The sequence below is a fragment of the Nerophis ophidion genome, linkage group LG17, assembly GCF_033978795.1.
Source record: "Nerophis ophidion isolate RoL-2023_Sa linkage group LG17, RoL_Noph_v1.0, whole genome shotgun sequence".
In the NCBI taxonomy this organism is placed as follows: domain Eukaryota; kingdom Metazoa; phylum Chordata; class Actinopteri; order Syngnathiformes; family Syngnathidae; genus Nerophis; species Nerophis ophidion.
In genome coordinates, this window is record NC_084627.1 from 23,057,360 (window position 1) to 23,074,023 (window position 16,664).

General features: G+C 39.6%; 1 protein-coding gene across 2 annotated transcripts in view; it reads left to right on the forward strand.

The window, feature by feature from the left end:
• The window catches only part of csgalnact1a (chondroitin sulfate N-acetylgalactosaminyltransferase 1a), a 106,259-nt gene that overhangs the window by 64,592 nt on the left and 25,003 nt on the right, over positions 1 to 16,664 (forward strand). For both annotated transcript variants that reach the window (XM_061876597.1, XM_061876596.1), the window contains one exon: positions 6,068 to 6,169. In XM_061876597.1, the coding sequence (XP_061732581.1) occupies positions 6,068 to 6,169 (102 nt within the window). The remainder of the gene's footprint in view (positions 1 to 6,067; positions 6,170 to 16,664) is intronic.

Here is a 16,664-nt window from a genome sequence, read left to right on the forward strand (position 1 = left end):
AAACCGATGTGGGTGGCACTGGGAGCAGGTGGGTAAAGTGTCTTGCCCAAGGACACAACGGCAGTGACTAGGATGGCGGAAGCGGGGATCGAACCTGCAACCCTCAAGTTGCTTGCACGGCCACTCTACCAACCGAGCTATACCGCCCCAGCTATACCGCTCCTGATGTGCTGTGGGAAATTATGCAACTTCACCTAATTGGTCCAAAAAATATTTTTTGCAAAGCAATAATTAGAATAATGTGCCGTTGCTTAGTGCTGTGTTTTTCAATCTTTTTGGGTACGTAAAAGGTATGTAACGCTTAAACCAAAAATTAACAAAAGGCAAGTCCCACTAGGAAAAGGCACTGAAGCATATGGATGACTATGCAAAACAAAAGTAAAACTGAACTGGCTACAAAGTAAACAAAAACAGAATGCTGGACGACAGCAAAAACTTACAGTGTATGGAGCAAAGACGGCGTCCACAAAGTACATCCGTACATGACATGACAATCAACAGTGTCCCCACAAAGTGTCACGTCTATGGCTCATGTTTTGTTTTTGTCATGTTTGGTCATGTGATGTTTTGTTTTTTGGACACTCAGTTCTGTTTTTGCACTTCCTGGTTTGTTTTTGTCTCCATGCCAACTCATTGACTTTCACATTGCCCTCAAGTCACGCCCCTGTCCTCAGCCCTCACACCTGTTAGTAATGATCACAGTTATTATTTAAGCCAGAGTTACCAGGTAGTCGGCCTGGCAACATCCCACATCACCCATCCACCTTCATGCCTTGCAACGCTGTTTATTATTCTGTCCATGCCACAGCGCAAGTGTTTTTGTTTCACGATCATAGTTTACAGCCATTGTTCTAGTCATTTGTTTTTGTAGCCAAGTGTTTGTTCTCCGCCATTGTGCGCGCCCTTTGTTTGTCTTTTTGTAGTTTGTTTGTGTTAGTGTTAATAAATCAAGATGTTCTTACATTCACGTCTGGCTCGTCCTAAACATCCTCTGCGTCGAAGAAACAAGCAAAGTCCAAGTCCATGCTTGACACACAGAAGGATAGCATACGCACAATTTAAATAGCCTTGATTGCAAAAACAAAGCAGGTGCGGGCAATAGCACTCAAAGCAAGGCGCGAAGCTGCTACAAGAGAACACCAACAAAACAGGAAGGGTCACCAAAATAACAGCGCAAGACAGAAACTAAAGCACTACACACAGGAAACAACAACAAACTCAAAATAGCGCTGCTTTCGATACTGTCGATCATAATATTTTATTAGAACGTATCAAAACACGAATTGGTATGTCAGACTTAGCCCTGTCTTGGTTTAACTCTTATCTTACTGATAGGATGCAGTGTGTCTCCCATAACAATGTGACCTCGGACTACGTTAAGGTAACGTGTGGAGTTCCCCAGGGTTCGGTCCTTGGCCCTGCACTCTTCAGCATCTACATGCTGCCGCTAGGTGACATCATACGCAAATACGGTGTTAGCTTTCACTGTTATGCTGATGACACCCAACTCTACATGCCCCTAAAGCTGACCAACATGCCGGATTGTAGTCAGCTGGAGGCGTGTCTTAATGAAATTAAACAATGGATGTCCGCTAACTTTTTGCAATTCAACGCCAAAAAAACGGAAATGCTGATTATCGGTCCTGCTAGACACCGAACTCTATTTAATAATACAACTCTAACATTTGACAACCAAACAATTAAACAAGGCGACACGGTAAAGAATCTGGGTATTATCTTCCACCCAACTCTCTCCTTTGAGGCACACATTAAAAGCGTTACTAAAACGGCCTTCTTTCATCTCCGCAATATCGCTAAAATTCGCTCCATTCTGTCCACTAAAGACGCTGAGATCATTATCCATGCGTTTGTTACGTCTCGCCTCGATTACTGTAACGTATTATTTTCGGGTCTCCCCATGTCTAGCATTAAAAGATTACAGTTGGTACAAAATGCGGCTGCTAGACTTTTGACAAGAACAAGAAAGTTTGATCACATTACGCCTGTACTGGCTCACCTGCACTGGCTTCCTGTGCACTTAAGATGTGACTTTAAGGTTTTAGTACTTACGTATAAAATACTACACGGTCTAGCTCCATCCTATCTTGCCGATTGTATTGTACCATATGTCCCGGCAAGAAATCTGCGTTCAAAGGACTCCGGCTTATTAGTGATCCCCAAAGCCCAAAAAAAGTCTGCGGGCTGTAGAGCTTTTTCATTTCGGGCTCCAGTACTCTGGAATGCCCTCCCGGTAACAGTTCGAGATGCTACCTCAGTAGAAGCATTTAAGTCTCACCTTAAAACTCATTTGTATACTCTAGCCTTTAAATAGACTCCCTTTTTAGACCAGTTGATCTGCCGTTTCTTTTGTTTTTCTTCTATGTCCCACTCTCCTTTGTGGAGGGAGTCCGGTCCGATCCGGTGGCCATGTACTGCTCGCCTGTGTATCGGCTGGGGACATCTCTGCGCCGCTGATCAGCCTCCGCTTGGGATGGTTTCCTGCTGGCTCCGCTGTGAACGGGACTCTCTCTGCTGTGTTGGATCCGCTTTGGACTGGACTCTCGCGACTGTGTTGGATCCATTATGGATTGATCTTTCACAGTATCATGTTCTCATAGTCATCATTGTCACCGACGTCCCACTGGGTCATTATTGTCACCGATGTCCCACTGGGTGTGAGTTTTCCTTGCCCTTATGTGGGCCTACCGAGGATGTCATAGTGGTTTGTGCAGCCCTTTGAGACACTAGTGATTTAGGGCTATATAAGTAAACATTGATTGATTGATTGATTGAAAATAGGGCATGACAAACTGGTGGGGTTTCATTTTTTTAACCTTTTCTGCTGGTGGCGTGCCTCCGAATTTTTTTTAATGAAAAGAAATGTGCCATGGCTCAAAAAAGGTTGAAAAACTCTGGTTCGTATGAGCAAATGCGTGCAGAAATTTAGAAATAAGCTCTGGATTTACATCCACACAAAGAGCTTGCAGAAGTCCGCAGAGAAAATGTGGTTGCTTTTTCATGATGAATGATTAAAAAGCTGCCTCCTCTTCAGATCTCGGCCAAAATCAATTTGCCTCCAATGATGCCAGCGTTTAGACACAGACCGGGACAAATGTATCTTTCATGACGGCTCATCTTCACAAGTTTTTTTCAAATCCAGTTGGGTTTTATGAGAATTTCTCCCTCGTGCTTGCTTATATAAATATGCTAGTTAAATGCGTAGGGGCTGTTTAATTGACTCTTTTATCCAAAACGGTGTGATGTACATAATTCTGTTTCAAGAAATTCATTTGACAACATTGTAGTCTGTAGAGGAAAAAAATGTTTGATTATTGCACAGCAAAAACGTTACCTTGTTTGAAGATTAATTCAGTTCTACATAAGATTGAAAGATTGTTAATTTTTCTCTCTTAAAAGCCGGTCAGAGAGTTGAGCCTTTTCAGCATGTATGTGATAAATTTAACATGTTTCTATGAATAGCCTGGTGTCTGGGCATTCTGGAACCTAAACTGGCCGCTTTAACGGGGCTAAATTGTATAAAGATATCTAGTAAACAATGCCGTAATGATGCCAGTGTGTACCAGGCGAGAATAAAAAGTTCCAATTAAACATATAATCAGAAAAACTATCATTTAAAATGTTTTATACAAATATTTTTGGGGGTTAATACAAATAAGTTGTTAGTTAAATTGTTACTAGTTAGCTACAATTGTATGTGTAGAGAACAATTTGTATCCAGGACAATTCAAAGTCCTTTACGGATACATAATAATACAAGCAATAAAATAAATCAATTAAAATTAGAGATGTCAGATAATGGCTTTTTTGCCGATATCCGATATTCCGATATTGTCCAACTCTTAATTACCGATTCCGATATCAATCGATACCGATATATACAGTAGTGGAATTAACACATTATTATGTGTTAATTTTGTTGTGATGCCCCGCTGAATGCATTAAAAATGTAACAAGGTTTTCCAAAATAAAGCAACTCAAGTTATGGAAAAAAATGCCAAAATGGCACTGCCATATTTATTATTGAAGTCACAAAGTGGCATTATTTTTTTTAACATGCCTCAAAACAGCAGCTTGGAATTTGGGACATGCTCTCCCTGAAAGAGCATGGGTAGGTTGAGTGGGGGGGCCTGAGGTGGTGTTGGAGGGGTAGCGGGGGGTGTATATTGTAGCTTCCCGGAAGAGTTAGTGCTGCAAGGGGTTCTGGGTATTTGTTCTGTTGTGTTTATGTTGTGTTACGGTGCAGATGTTCTCCCGAAATGTGTTTGTTATTTTTGTTTGGTGTGAGTTAACAGTGTGGGGCATATTTGTAACAGTGTTAAAGTTGTTTATACGGCCACCCTCAGTGTGACCTGTATGGCTGTTGACCAAGTATGCGGTGCATTCATTTGTGTGTGTGAAAAGCCGTAGATATTATGTGACTGGGCCGGCACGCAAAAACAATGCCTTTAAGGTTTATTTGCGCTCTGTACTTCACCCTACATCCGTGAACACAGCGGCATTTTAAAAAGTCATACATTTTACTTTTTGAAACCGATACCGATCATTTTGAAATCGATACCCATAATTTCCGATGTTACGTTTTAAAAGCACTTATCGGCCGATAATATCGGCAGTCCGATATTATCGGACATGTCTAAGTAAAATCAAATAAAAAACTTTCAGTTGTCATATGCAGAGTTAAGTAAATGTTTTTTGAGCCAGAATTTAAACATTACGATACAAAATTACATTATTTTTATTGACGAACAACTATATACCATTTTAACTAAAAAAGAATTCGTAAGCAGACCTGTATCCGGATCAGCCCCAAAATCTAATCACTTGTTCCTTTTGCCATGTCTGACATTTCCTGAAAGTTAGATGAAAATCCGCCCATAACTTTTTGGGCAATCTCTAGCGGAATGAAATTAACCCCCTTGTCAGTCATCCACTGTCTTTGTCTCTTTGGGTGGAGGCGGGGCCGCTGGCATCCACTCTCACACACACAGAAGTTGTAGCTTGTAACGTTAACATTAGCTAATATAGTAGAAATTATCCAGATCCACCCCAAAATGTAATGACTTGTTCCTTATCCAATTTCTGACATTTTCTGAAAGTTGGATGAAAACCTGTCAATAACTTTTTGAGCTATCTATAGCGGAATGAAAGAAATGGAGCGAACATTCTTGTCAGTCATCCATTGTCTTTGTCTCTGTGGGGCCGTTAGCATTTGTACACACACTCAAACGCACACACTCACACTTTCAGAATGTTTAAGATTGTGCAAACTAGCAACTAACAAAGCAGGTACAGTATGAGGCTGATTTTAAGATAATGGCAATCAATAAAGGAAAACAAAGCAGCCAAGAAATATCCTTTTTTTATTGCATGATATTGAAAAAAACAATTTCAAAAATATAAGCACTAGTTAAGTGTAACTAATTTAATGCTACCTGCAACATGTTATATATTTCAATGTTATATAAATTTTATATTTAAAAAAAATGTTTTTCCAAAAATGTGTGGTATTAGATTTGGATTGTTAAGATAATACATTTAAACAGCTTTCGACCATCTATGAAATATTTTATCAATTTTTTATTGCAATCTGACAGTTGTTATTTTAGTTATAATTATTTAAAAATATTAACATTTTGTTAAATATTTGACCTAAAATGAGTTGTTTTATATTTGAGACAATAGGATTAAGCGCCCCCCGCCACCCTGAAAGGGAATAAGCGGTAGAAAATGGATGGATGGATGGATTAAACTTTTTTCCACCCTCAACTGATATTGTGAACACGTGTTTGTTCAAATATTAATTTAGTCTATTTTGTCTTTGATTATGTCAAAAAAGTACACTCGAAAAAGAGCCGTTGTCTTATAATCAGGATCGTCTTATTTTAGGGTCAATAGGGTATTTCGTTATTGATTCCATTGCAGTAAATCTTCTGATTCTGACTAATGTCTAATAGTTGCAAATCAAACTGTTGCTACTCCCTTGAGTTCAATTAGTGTTCATGTGTTTTTTTCTGTGTGTGTGTTTGTGTTGTGTGTTTACATGTAGGGAAGTCTGTATACGCCAGGATGGCCGAGTCCATCTTACAGTGGTGTATTTCGGGAAAGAGCAGATGAACGAAGTCCGCAGCATTCTGGAAAACACGGCGAGGTGAGTCGGAAGCCAACAACTCACCTTGGGTTTAAAGCCAAGTGCATTGCAAATTGCATGAGGAGGGGGTAAAAGCGATGATGTCGCTAAACAAAGAATTTGTACGGCTGGTTAATATATCTAGGGACTGTAATACATTTTTTATATCACTGCATACTAAACAGATACAATGCTAATATGCCTCCTATCTGATAGAATAGAATAGAATAGAAAGTACTTTATTGATCCCTGGGGGAAATTCAGCACCACAGTTCACTCACAATAGACAATAATAGTAATAAATAATATAATATGTACAATAATAATAATAGATAATATAGTATTTATCATATATTTATATATAATACAGTATTAGTGCATCTGCCTCACAATACGAAGGTCCTGCAGTCCTGGGTTCAAATCCAGGCTCGGGATCTTTCTGTGTGGAGTTTTGCATGTTCTCCCCGTGAATGCGTGGGTTCCCTCCGGGTACTCCGGCTTCCTCCCACTTCCAAAGACATGCACCTGGGGATAGGTTGATTGGCAACACTAAATTGGCCCTAGTGTGTGAATGTGAGTGTGAATGTTGTCTGTCTATCTGTGTTGGCCCTGCGATGAGGTGGCGACTTGTCCAGGGTGTACCCCGCCTTCCGCCCGATTGTAGCTGAGATAGGCGCCAGCGCCCCCCGCGACCCCGAAAGGGAATAAGCGGTAGAAAATGGATGGATGGATGGATATTTCCTTGAATTGCTGCCGGGGCGCTAATAAATTTAAAACCTCTTCTCACTGCGCTTACCAAAGGCATGCGGTAAAAGTAAGCATGCACTAATTATTTCAAAACCTCTTGTCACTCCAACACTTACCATAGTATGCAGTAAAAATTTGAGTGTGATGTAAGCTTGGACCTTAAATCCTACTGAATAGCTCTTAATCTTCTTCCCTTTTATGCGATTTCAAATTACCGGTATTGAAATGGTATTGAAGATTAAAATAAAATTAAAAAAATCGGTCTTAGCCTGGGCCCTGGAGTGGGGGTGCAGACTGAGGCCAAGGGAACAAAACAACAACTCATAGCCATAGTACACATCCCTCTTACACGTGTGTAAGAGGGAAACATCAAACATCAAAGAACACAGAGGACATTAAAGACATTAAAGCAGGAGATACAACCAGACACTTCTACATACAGCTATGAATAAAAAGTAAAAGAAACATATACACTGTGGTGGCCTCTGCGGTGTTCCACGCCATCGTCCGCTGGGGTGGAGGGAGCATGGCCAGAGACAGGAGCAGACCCAACAAAGCAACCACGACAGCCGACTCCACTCTCGGCCAGTGTCCAGTCCGCATGGATGAGCGAGGATACGTCCAAGGTGACTGAGGTGTCCGACACCTGCTCACCCAGTCAAGACACCGCGAAGCCTCTCCGTCCCAGCGCTCAGTGCTGGCTCCGCAGCCCTGTCCCCCTCATCCACATCTCCTCCAGTCCCTCCAAACAGACTCTGGTGTGGCAGACACCCAGCAGCTGGTCTCCATGGCCAAAAGGCTCCCGGGAGGCAGATCCAGAAGTCCACAAAAAAAAAAAAAAAGCGCCACAGAGGTTACGAAAGTGCCACCCCTTGTCACACAGTCCCATGGCTGCCTTATTAGCATTGCCGGTAAAATGTGGGGACCAAACGATCAGGACTTTCGCATCTTGTGACACTGGAGCAACTTAAATCCGTCGATTGGTAAGTGTTTGTTTCGCATTAAATGTGGATATCTAGTTTCAAATGTACATACAGCTAGCGTAAATAGCATTTTAGCATCGATTAGCATAGCATGTTAGCATCGATTAGCTGGCAGTCATGCCGTGACCAAATATGTCTGATTAGAACATAAGTCAACAACATCAACAAAACTCACTTTTGTGATTTCATTAACTTAATCGTTGCAAATGCATCTGCAGGTTATCCATACATCTCTGTGCCATGTCTGTCTTAGCATTGCCGGTAAAATGTGCAGACACTCTGGCAAATTCAATGGGGGTCTGGCGGCAGATATCTTGCCACTGGTGCAGCTTGAATCCCTCCCTGTTAGTGTTGTTACACCCTCCGACAACACACCGACAAGGCATGCTGTCTCCAAGGTTCCAAAAAATAGTCGAAAAAACGGAAAATAACAGAGCTGAGACCCGGTGTTTGTAATGTGAGAATGAAAATGGCGGGTGTATTACCTCGGAGACGTCACGTACTGACGTCATCGCTAAAAGACCGATAAACAGAAAGGCGTTTAATTTGCCAAAATTCACCCATTTAGAGTTCGGAAATCGGTTAAAAAATAAATGGTCTTTTTTCTGCAACATCAAGGTATATATTGACGCTTGCATAGGTTTGGTGATAATGCTCCCCTTTAACACGGATCAATTATCCTGTCCCCTTAGCAGAAAAACAGCCCCAAAGCATGATGTTTCCACCCCAATGGTTCACAGTAGGTATGGTGTTCTTGGGATGGAACTCAGTATTCTTCTTCCTCCAAACACGACGAGTTGAGTTTATACCAAAAAGTTCTATTTTGGTTTCATCCGACCACATGACATTCTCCCAATCCTCTGCTGTATCATCCATGTATCCATTTTGGTATAAACTCAACTCGTCGTGTTTGAAGGAAGAAGAATGCTGAGTTGCATCCCAAAAACACCATACCTACTGTGAAGCATGGGGGCGGAAACATCATGCTTTGGGGCTGTTTTTCTGCTAAGGGGACAGGACGATTGATCCGTGTTAAGGAAAGAATGAATGGGGCCATGTATCGTGAGATTTTGAGCCAAAACCTCCTTCCATCAGTGAGAGCTTTGAATGGTTGACCAAATACTTATTTTCCACCATAATTTACAAATAAATTATTTTAAATTCCTACAATGTGAATTCCTGGATTTTTTTTCACATTCTGTCTCTCACAGTTGAAGTGTACCTATGATGAAAATTACAGACTTCTGTCATCATTTTAAGTGGGAGAACTTGCACAATCGGTGGCTGACTAAATATACTTTTTAGCCCCACTGTATTCTCTTTTTTGAAGACTTGTTTTTGGAAGAAAAAATATCTAAAACATATGTATTATGAAATCATATCATTAATATGAGTAAAACCGGATTGTAATTTCAATACTATAAAAAACCTGCTACTTTTAAAAAAATACGCTTTTTTTGAAGACCTGTTTTTGGAAGGAAAAAAAACAACCAAAATGTATCTATTATAAAATCATATTATTAATGAAAGTAAAACATTTTTAGTAATTTCAATACCATAAAAAAGCCGCTACTTTTTTCCCACACTTTGAGCTCTGCTGTGGCTAGTTTATGGATTTTCCGGCTTTAGACTTTGACTTACTATTATTGTCAAATTTGAACTTTACAGTACAGATGAGAACGCAATATCGTTGCGTTAGCTCGTTGCAGTACAGGATAAAAGAGCAAAAATGTGCAGATATAAATAATAGATTACTGTACAAATAAATAACATTTGTCCAAAATTAGGTGGCTTATATTTAGGTGCGCTCCATAGCCCGAAAATTCCAGTAGGTTGTACATTGCGGTATAGCTCAGTTGGTAGAGTGGCCGTGCCAGCAACTTGAGGGTTCCAGGTTTGATCCCCAACTTCTGCCATCCTAGTCACTGCTGTTGTGTCCTTGGGCAAGACACTTTACCCACCTGCTCCCAGTGCCACCCACACTGCTTTAAATGTAACTTAGATATTGGGTTTCACTATGTAAAAGCGCTTTGAGTCACTAGTTTTCCTGAGGGAACTCTCCTGAAGGAATCAATAAAGTACTATCTATCTATCTAGTCTATCTAGAGAAAAGTGCTGTGTCAATATAATTCACTTCACATCACTGCTATGAAAAATCATTTAATGACTTTTAATTGTCACCATAATGCTAACTTGTTAAAATTAAATTTGAAACACATTTCTAAGTCATTGTGTGTGTGCGTGTGCGTGATGGTGGAAAGAAAAGCTGTGACTTGCTTACGGTGTACATTGCTACGAATAAAAAGGGCATCAAATTCAATGACTTAATTGATCACCATTACGCTAACTTGCTAAAAAAAAAAAAAAACACTTTGTTGCACATTTCCAAGTCACTCTTGGGGTGTGTGTGAGTGACAGAAAGAAAAGTTTTAACTTGCTTGTGTTGTGTCTATGAATCTCTCAAACACAAGATGACACATTTTCTTTTTTCTTTTTTGCGGTTGTACAGTAACTACCATTATGTGCAGCATAATATAAGAACAAAAGCTTCTAATGGACTCTCTCAGTATCGGATTTCAAACAATATGTGAAAGGCCATGATTTCGCCCCTTTTTGTTCTGTTGTTCTGTCAATCGTATTTACTTGATATATGATACCTTTATGATATAATGTATTCCTCATGCAAGACACCGAATGTTGTAGACTAGTTATCATCAACCACTACTCTAGGCCAAAAAATTGCTGCCAAGCTACTGCTGGCGTGTTGCAAAATCTTAATGGCCAGCTGCTCTCTATCGCCCATTTTCATCTATTTAGGCCATATGAGATATGATAAGATACAGTTACAGAGTGAGCAGAAAGAAGGAAGGAAATCCACCATCTAAATCAGGGCTATTTAACTTTAAACTGTTATTTAAAACCATCGTTTCTTACCAACCGGTCACTGTGTTTGTTCATATGGGATTTGCATAAGTGCCGAAATTTTGAAATCAAACCATGGAGTCATTGCTGAGAAATTTATAACATGATCTTGCCTTCCTTCGTACTTCCTCCTAACGAGCATGTTAAAATTAGCCCAATTTGTGAGGTTTTTCCAACGTGTGACATCATGGGATATCTCCATATATACCGTATTTCCTTGAATTGTCGCAGGGCATATAGTATGCGCCTGCCTCGATTTACTGCCGGGTCAAACTCGCTTCCCAAAATAATTAGCGCATGCTTAGTATTACCGCCTGGTCAAACTCGTGACATCACGAGTGACACTTCCCTTGTCATCATTTTCAAAATGGAGGAGGCTGATTTCAATACCGTTAATTTTAAATCGCTTAAAGGGAAGAAGATTAAGAGCAGTTCAGTAAGATTTAAGGTCCAATCTTACATCACACTCAAATTTTTACTGCATACCTTTGGTAAGTGCCTGAGTGAGAAGAAGTTTTAAAAGATTTAGCACATGCTTACTTTTACCGCATGCCTTTGGTAAGCGCAGAAGTGAGAAGAGGTTTTAAATTAATTAGCGCCCGGGCGGTAATTCAAGGAAATACGGCAGTAGAGATTTACCCGAAGAGCTTTGCGCGAGTTCGCCCTAGTTGTAGTCAACTTTTTATCTATCCTCTTGTCATGGTTTTGTACATTTCAGATCCAGATTTGTTTTATTTGACCATGTATAGTTTCAAAATGATGCATCCCATTTTTACATTTTATTCACAACATATCCAAATAGGAGTAGGAAGCAATGGTCATACATGCACTTGCATCCTTTGCTTCTGCCATTTCTGATACTAAGTAGCGTATACTTCTAACTTTTATCTGTAAGTAGACTCCATACAGAAGTGCTAAAAACTACAACATGGCTGACGGGGAGAAGATGCAGTCGAATTAGAGGCATGTAAATGAGACCGCCCTTAAGAGAAGTTCAAAAAGCAGCTTGAAGGTGGTCTTTAAAACATAATCTGTGTAACATTTTGACCAAAGAACCACTATTAGATGTTAGGTAGACCACAAGGAAATGTTTTAAATGTAGAAAAAAGTAATAAAATAGCCTCTTTAAGAGTTCTGCGGAACATATTGCCATTAAACTAAGGACCCTTCACTACTATGTATACAATGTCAATACAATGCATTGTGACACCTTCACATTTCTATTTAACACACTTATAAAGCTTTGGTCACACATTAAAAGACAAGCAGTATGTTTACGAAAGTGTTTTCTGCTGTTTTTAAGGACGTATTACAAAAATGATAGTCCAAGATCCTCTACATGTCAGGAAATCTTTGCTGTGTTTATAGGCATACTTTGAAGTTTTAAACTAAATTTGCAGGTTGGTCTCAATGTGTTCACAAACTGGATTAGGCCCACGGGTTGCCATGTTGAATATCTTTGGTCTAAGTCAGGGGTCGGCAACCAGACATGTTGAAGGAGCCATATGGGACCAAAAATACAAAACACAAATCTGCCTGGAGCCGCAAAAAGTTAAAAGCCAGTGTTATAATGAAGGCAACACATTAAGTTACTGTCTCACAGGGTTAGATAACTCCCGAAAATTACTGGCTTAAAACTGCCAAAGGTGTAGAAGCGTGTGCCCAAGTTAAAGGAAAGGACAGACTGTCTTCTTTTAATGCAATTATTACAATCTTTGCAAGCTGGGTAACGTTTGCCGTGGTCTGGAACAACATGGTAACATTTGCTGTGGTCTGGAACAACATAGTAAAAGTTTGCTGTGGTCTGGAACAACATGGCACACAATCACAAATGCACCCGATATTACATACAGATAATGTGTCTTGAGACATGCAAATATAAATTAAATACACCGAGGACATAAGTAAAGGAAATTCAATGAACTCAAGTATACCTACAAACAAGGCATAATGATGCAATATGTACACACATCAGTGACGTGCGGTGAGGTTAATGGCTAGTGAGGCACTGACTTCATCACAGTCAGATTTGTAAACGTATGAACCCTAAAGAGTATCTTATTCACCATTTGATTGGCAGCAGTTAACAGGTTATGTTTAAAAGCTCATACCAGCATTCTTTACACATACAAACTATAGCACACAAAAAAACACATTTAATTAAAAAAAAAAACGTTATTATGGTTTTACCTTTACTTATAACTGAAGTCCATGCGCCGCTCCTTCTGAACAAAAGCATCAATAACTTGTTTATAGAAGTCTTCCTTATCTTTCTTGAGTTTTAAAAGTCTCTCTGTCTGGATGGAAATCACTGTCTGAAGCAAACCTTTTAGCTCCGGCGTTGGTCTTGCTTTAATTATTACCTCCTGCTTTGATTGAAAGTCCAGTTTAGAAAACTGTTTTATTTTAGATATGTAATCAGCTATGTTAAAAGTCCAGGGGAGAGGAAAACATAAACGTTCGCTGCCGCTGCACTTGACTTGCTAACTGTAGCTTGTTGTCACTTATTCTGCAGCCGAGTAATCGCAAAAAATGATCCCTGGGATCACTAGCGCCCTCTATCACCAGGAGGCGGGAGAACAGGTTCCTCACACAGTGCGTCTTCGCAGCCGTTTTATGATTGGCCAGCACAAGAAATACGTTACACACATACAGTTGTTGACAAAATACACTGTACTCAGCTAACTAAATTATGGAAATGTATAATATCATTCATATAACAATACGGTCTCACTGCACAGCAGCCAGCAGTTTGCAGAGTCATTGCGCAATCCATGGTGAGGCTCAACTGGCTGCTGACTCACCGCAAGTCTCTTCTCAGTATTTGAACGGCAAATGTGAAAATTCTGCGATTTTAAATAAAAATAATCCAAAACTGGTGAAGTTAAATGGAAAATAACTTTATAAAGTATAATCACTGGATACATATAACATTTTAATATTTTTTTTTTCTTTTTACATTATTTTTTTTTCCATGATGGCACATGAGGCACTGCCTCCACTGACTGCACATCACTGACACACAATTAGCATAAATAGCATGTTTGCATGGATTATTAGCACTCCACGCAATAACAATAATATCAACTATGCTCACTTTTGTGCATTCACGCACAGCATAAAACATTTGTGGACAAAATGAGACAAAGAAGGAGTGGCATAAAAAATACATAATTTTGTGGCAGCGACGGAGAAAGTTGTACACGTAAACCTACTACGGTGAGTTCAATGACCGCCAAAATTAGTAGGAGAAAACGGCGCTGACCACAAACTGTCATCAGTGAAGAATAAACACAAATGTATTAAACTGTGGGCTTTCTAACAATTAGGAAGTTGTGTGTTTTGTGTCCTCCTACAGCAGGGGTCGGCAACCCAAAATGTTGAAAGAGCCATATTGGACCAAAAATACAAAAAAATAATCTGTCTGGAACCGCAACAAATTAAAAGACTAATATAAGTGTTATAACGATGGCAACACATGATATAAGTGGCAAATTAGCTATAATAGCCTACTATTAAAATGACTGTGTCGCACGTTGATGCAAATCTTCGTTGACAGCAATGTTGAAATGTACTATTTATTCTAATAGATTTATTACAATCTTTGCAAGCTGGCTAACGTTTGCTTTGGTCTGGAACAACATGGCACACAAACAACTATTACAAATGCAGCCGATATTACATACAGACAATGTGTCATGAAACAAATTAACATATGTAAAGGAAATTAAATTAGCTCCGATATACCTACAAACGAGGCGTAATGATGCAATATGTACATACAGCTAGCCTAAGTAGCATGTTAGCATTGAATTACTTGCAGTCATGCAGTGACCAAATATGAGTGATTAGCACTCCATAACAAGCCAACAATATCAACAAAGGTCACCTTTTCGCATTCACGCACAGTATAAAACATTTGGTGGACAAAATGAGACAAAGAAGGAGTGGCATAAAACACGTCTTTCTGTGGCAGCGTCGGAGAAACAAACTGAGTCACAGTCCAAACAACTGAGTTCAAGGGCCGCTGAAGTTAGTAGGACAAAGCGGCGCTCGTCAAATACTCTCATCAGTGAAACATGAATACAAACATATTAAACTGTGGGCTTTCTAACAATTAGGGAGGTTTGTGTCATGTTTGTCCTCCTACAGAAACCATATTACAACCAAAAATATATTTTTCACCCCATTTTCTTTCCATTATCATATATTTTTGAAAAAGCTCCATGGAGCCAGCAGGGCGCCCCTCAAAGGCCGCATGGGGCTTTAGAGCCACAAGTTGGTGACCCCTGTCCTACAGAAACATTATTAAAACTAAAAATATATTTTTCCTCCTTTCTACTTCCATTTTTGAAAACGCTCCAAAGAACCACTAGGGCTCGAGAGCTGCGGGTTGCTGACCCCCGGTCCAAGTGGTTGATGCCCCTCTATTTTTTTTTCATATAAAACACCCCTGGGGACAAGAATGTAGCAAACCTTCAACTGGATGGATGTTCCTAAAACTGGGATGAGCACTCCAAGTAAAATAGGATGCAAATGGAAGAAACAGGAGCTGGGGGAGAGAGAAAAGGCAGGATCATCTTCACTTAACCTTTTTATTTGTTGCCTGTCATTCTGTTCAAGTTATATTTGGTTCAAAAACGGGTCAGGCAACACAATGAGCCGGTAGAGTGAATACCAAGTGAGCCTGAACATGGTTTTAACTGGCAGCTTATGTATGTCAATTGTGGAAAATAAAGAGAATGCCAATTGGAATCTTCCCTTGTGGGACAATTAAAGGATGCTTCTGCTTTTTCTTAAGAGCAGATGACAGGCTTACCCTCCGCAAGCGTGCTTTTCTGGTATCTCAAATATGCATCCGGACTCACAAGTGTTCTGTCCAGCTGCAAGTGTGCACAAGCAAGAGTGACACATTCTCACAAAAACATAAACAAAGTATAGAGAACTGAGTGATCTTCCTCTCCCCGGGCAGCACCAACTTGACAGTGTTTCCTACTTTTTAGCCTCCACTGGGTGTCAGACATCATCCTGCTTACAGGAAACAAAGACTCTAGCGTGGGGTGCATCGGTTAAAAGTCCTCAGGAAAACAAGGTTATTGTACATTTTAGGAAGATTTTCTACAGTGCAAAACAGCAAGATGAAATATCTACAAAAAAAAAACTAAGTCCACGTTAGACCAATCTGCTTATCCTAACTAATATCAGATATATTGTCACAATACCACATGACAGTTTGACCTTTGTTCTTAATTTTTTTGTGTTTGGTATTATTTCCTGTCCTGGTGCTCTTGTTTTGGTAGTATTTCCTGACAAAACTTTGTGTTTACCTTGTGTTTTTTGTCATGCCAGCCCACGTTTTCCACACTGTTCATTAGTTATTTTTACTTCCTGGTTCATTATCTGATGCAGTGGTTCAACAAGTACTACCTCAGAAAAAACTTGCCCCTCCAAGTACCACCATAATGACCAACATTAGCATACAGTAGTGTTGTAAGAGTAGGTATTAGGGGTGTGGGAAAAAATAGATTCGAATATGAATCGAATCGTTTACGTTGTGTGATTCAGAATCGATTCTCATTTTTAAAAAATCAATTTTTTTGTTTTTGATTTTTTTTTTAATCCAACAAACCACTACACAGCAATACCATAACAATGCAAACCAATTCCAAAACCAAACCTGACCCAGCAACACTCAGAACTGCAATAAACAGAGCAATTGAGAGGAGACACAAACACGACACAGAACAAACCAAAAGTAGTGAAACAAAAATGAATATTATCAACAACAGTATCAATATTAGTTATTATTTCAGCATAGCAGTGATTACAAATCCCTCATTGACATTATCATTAGACATTTATAA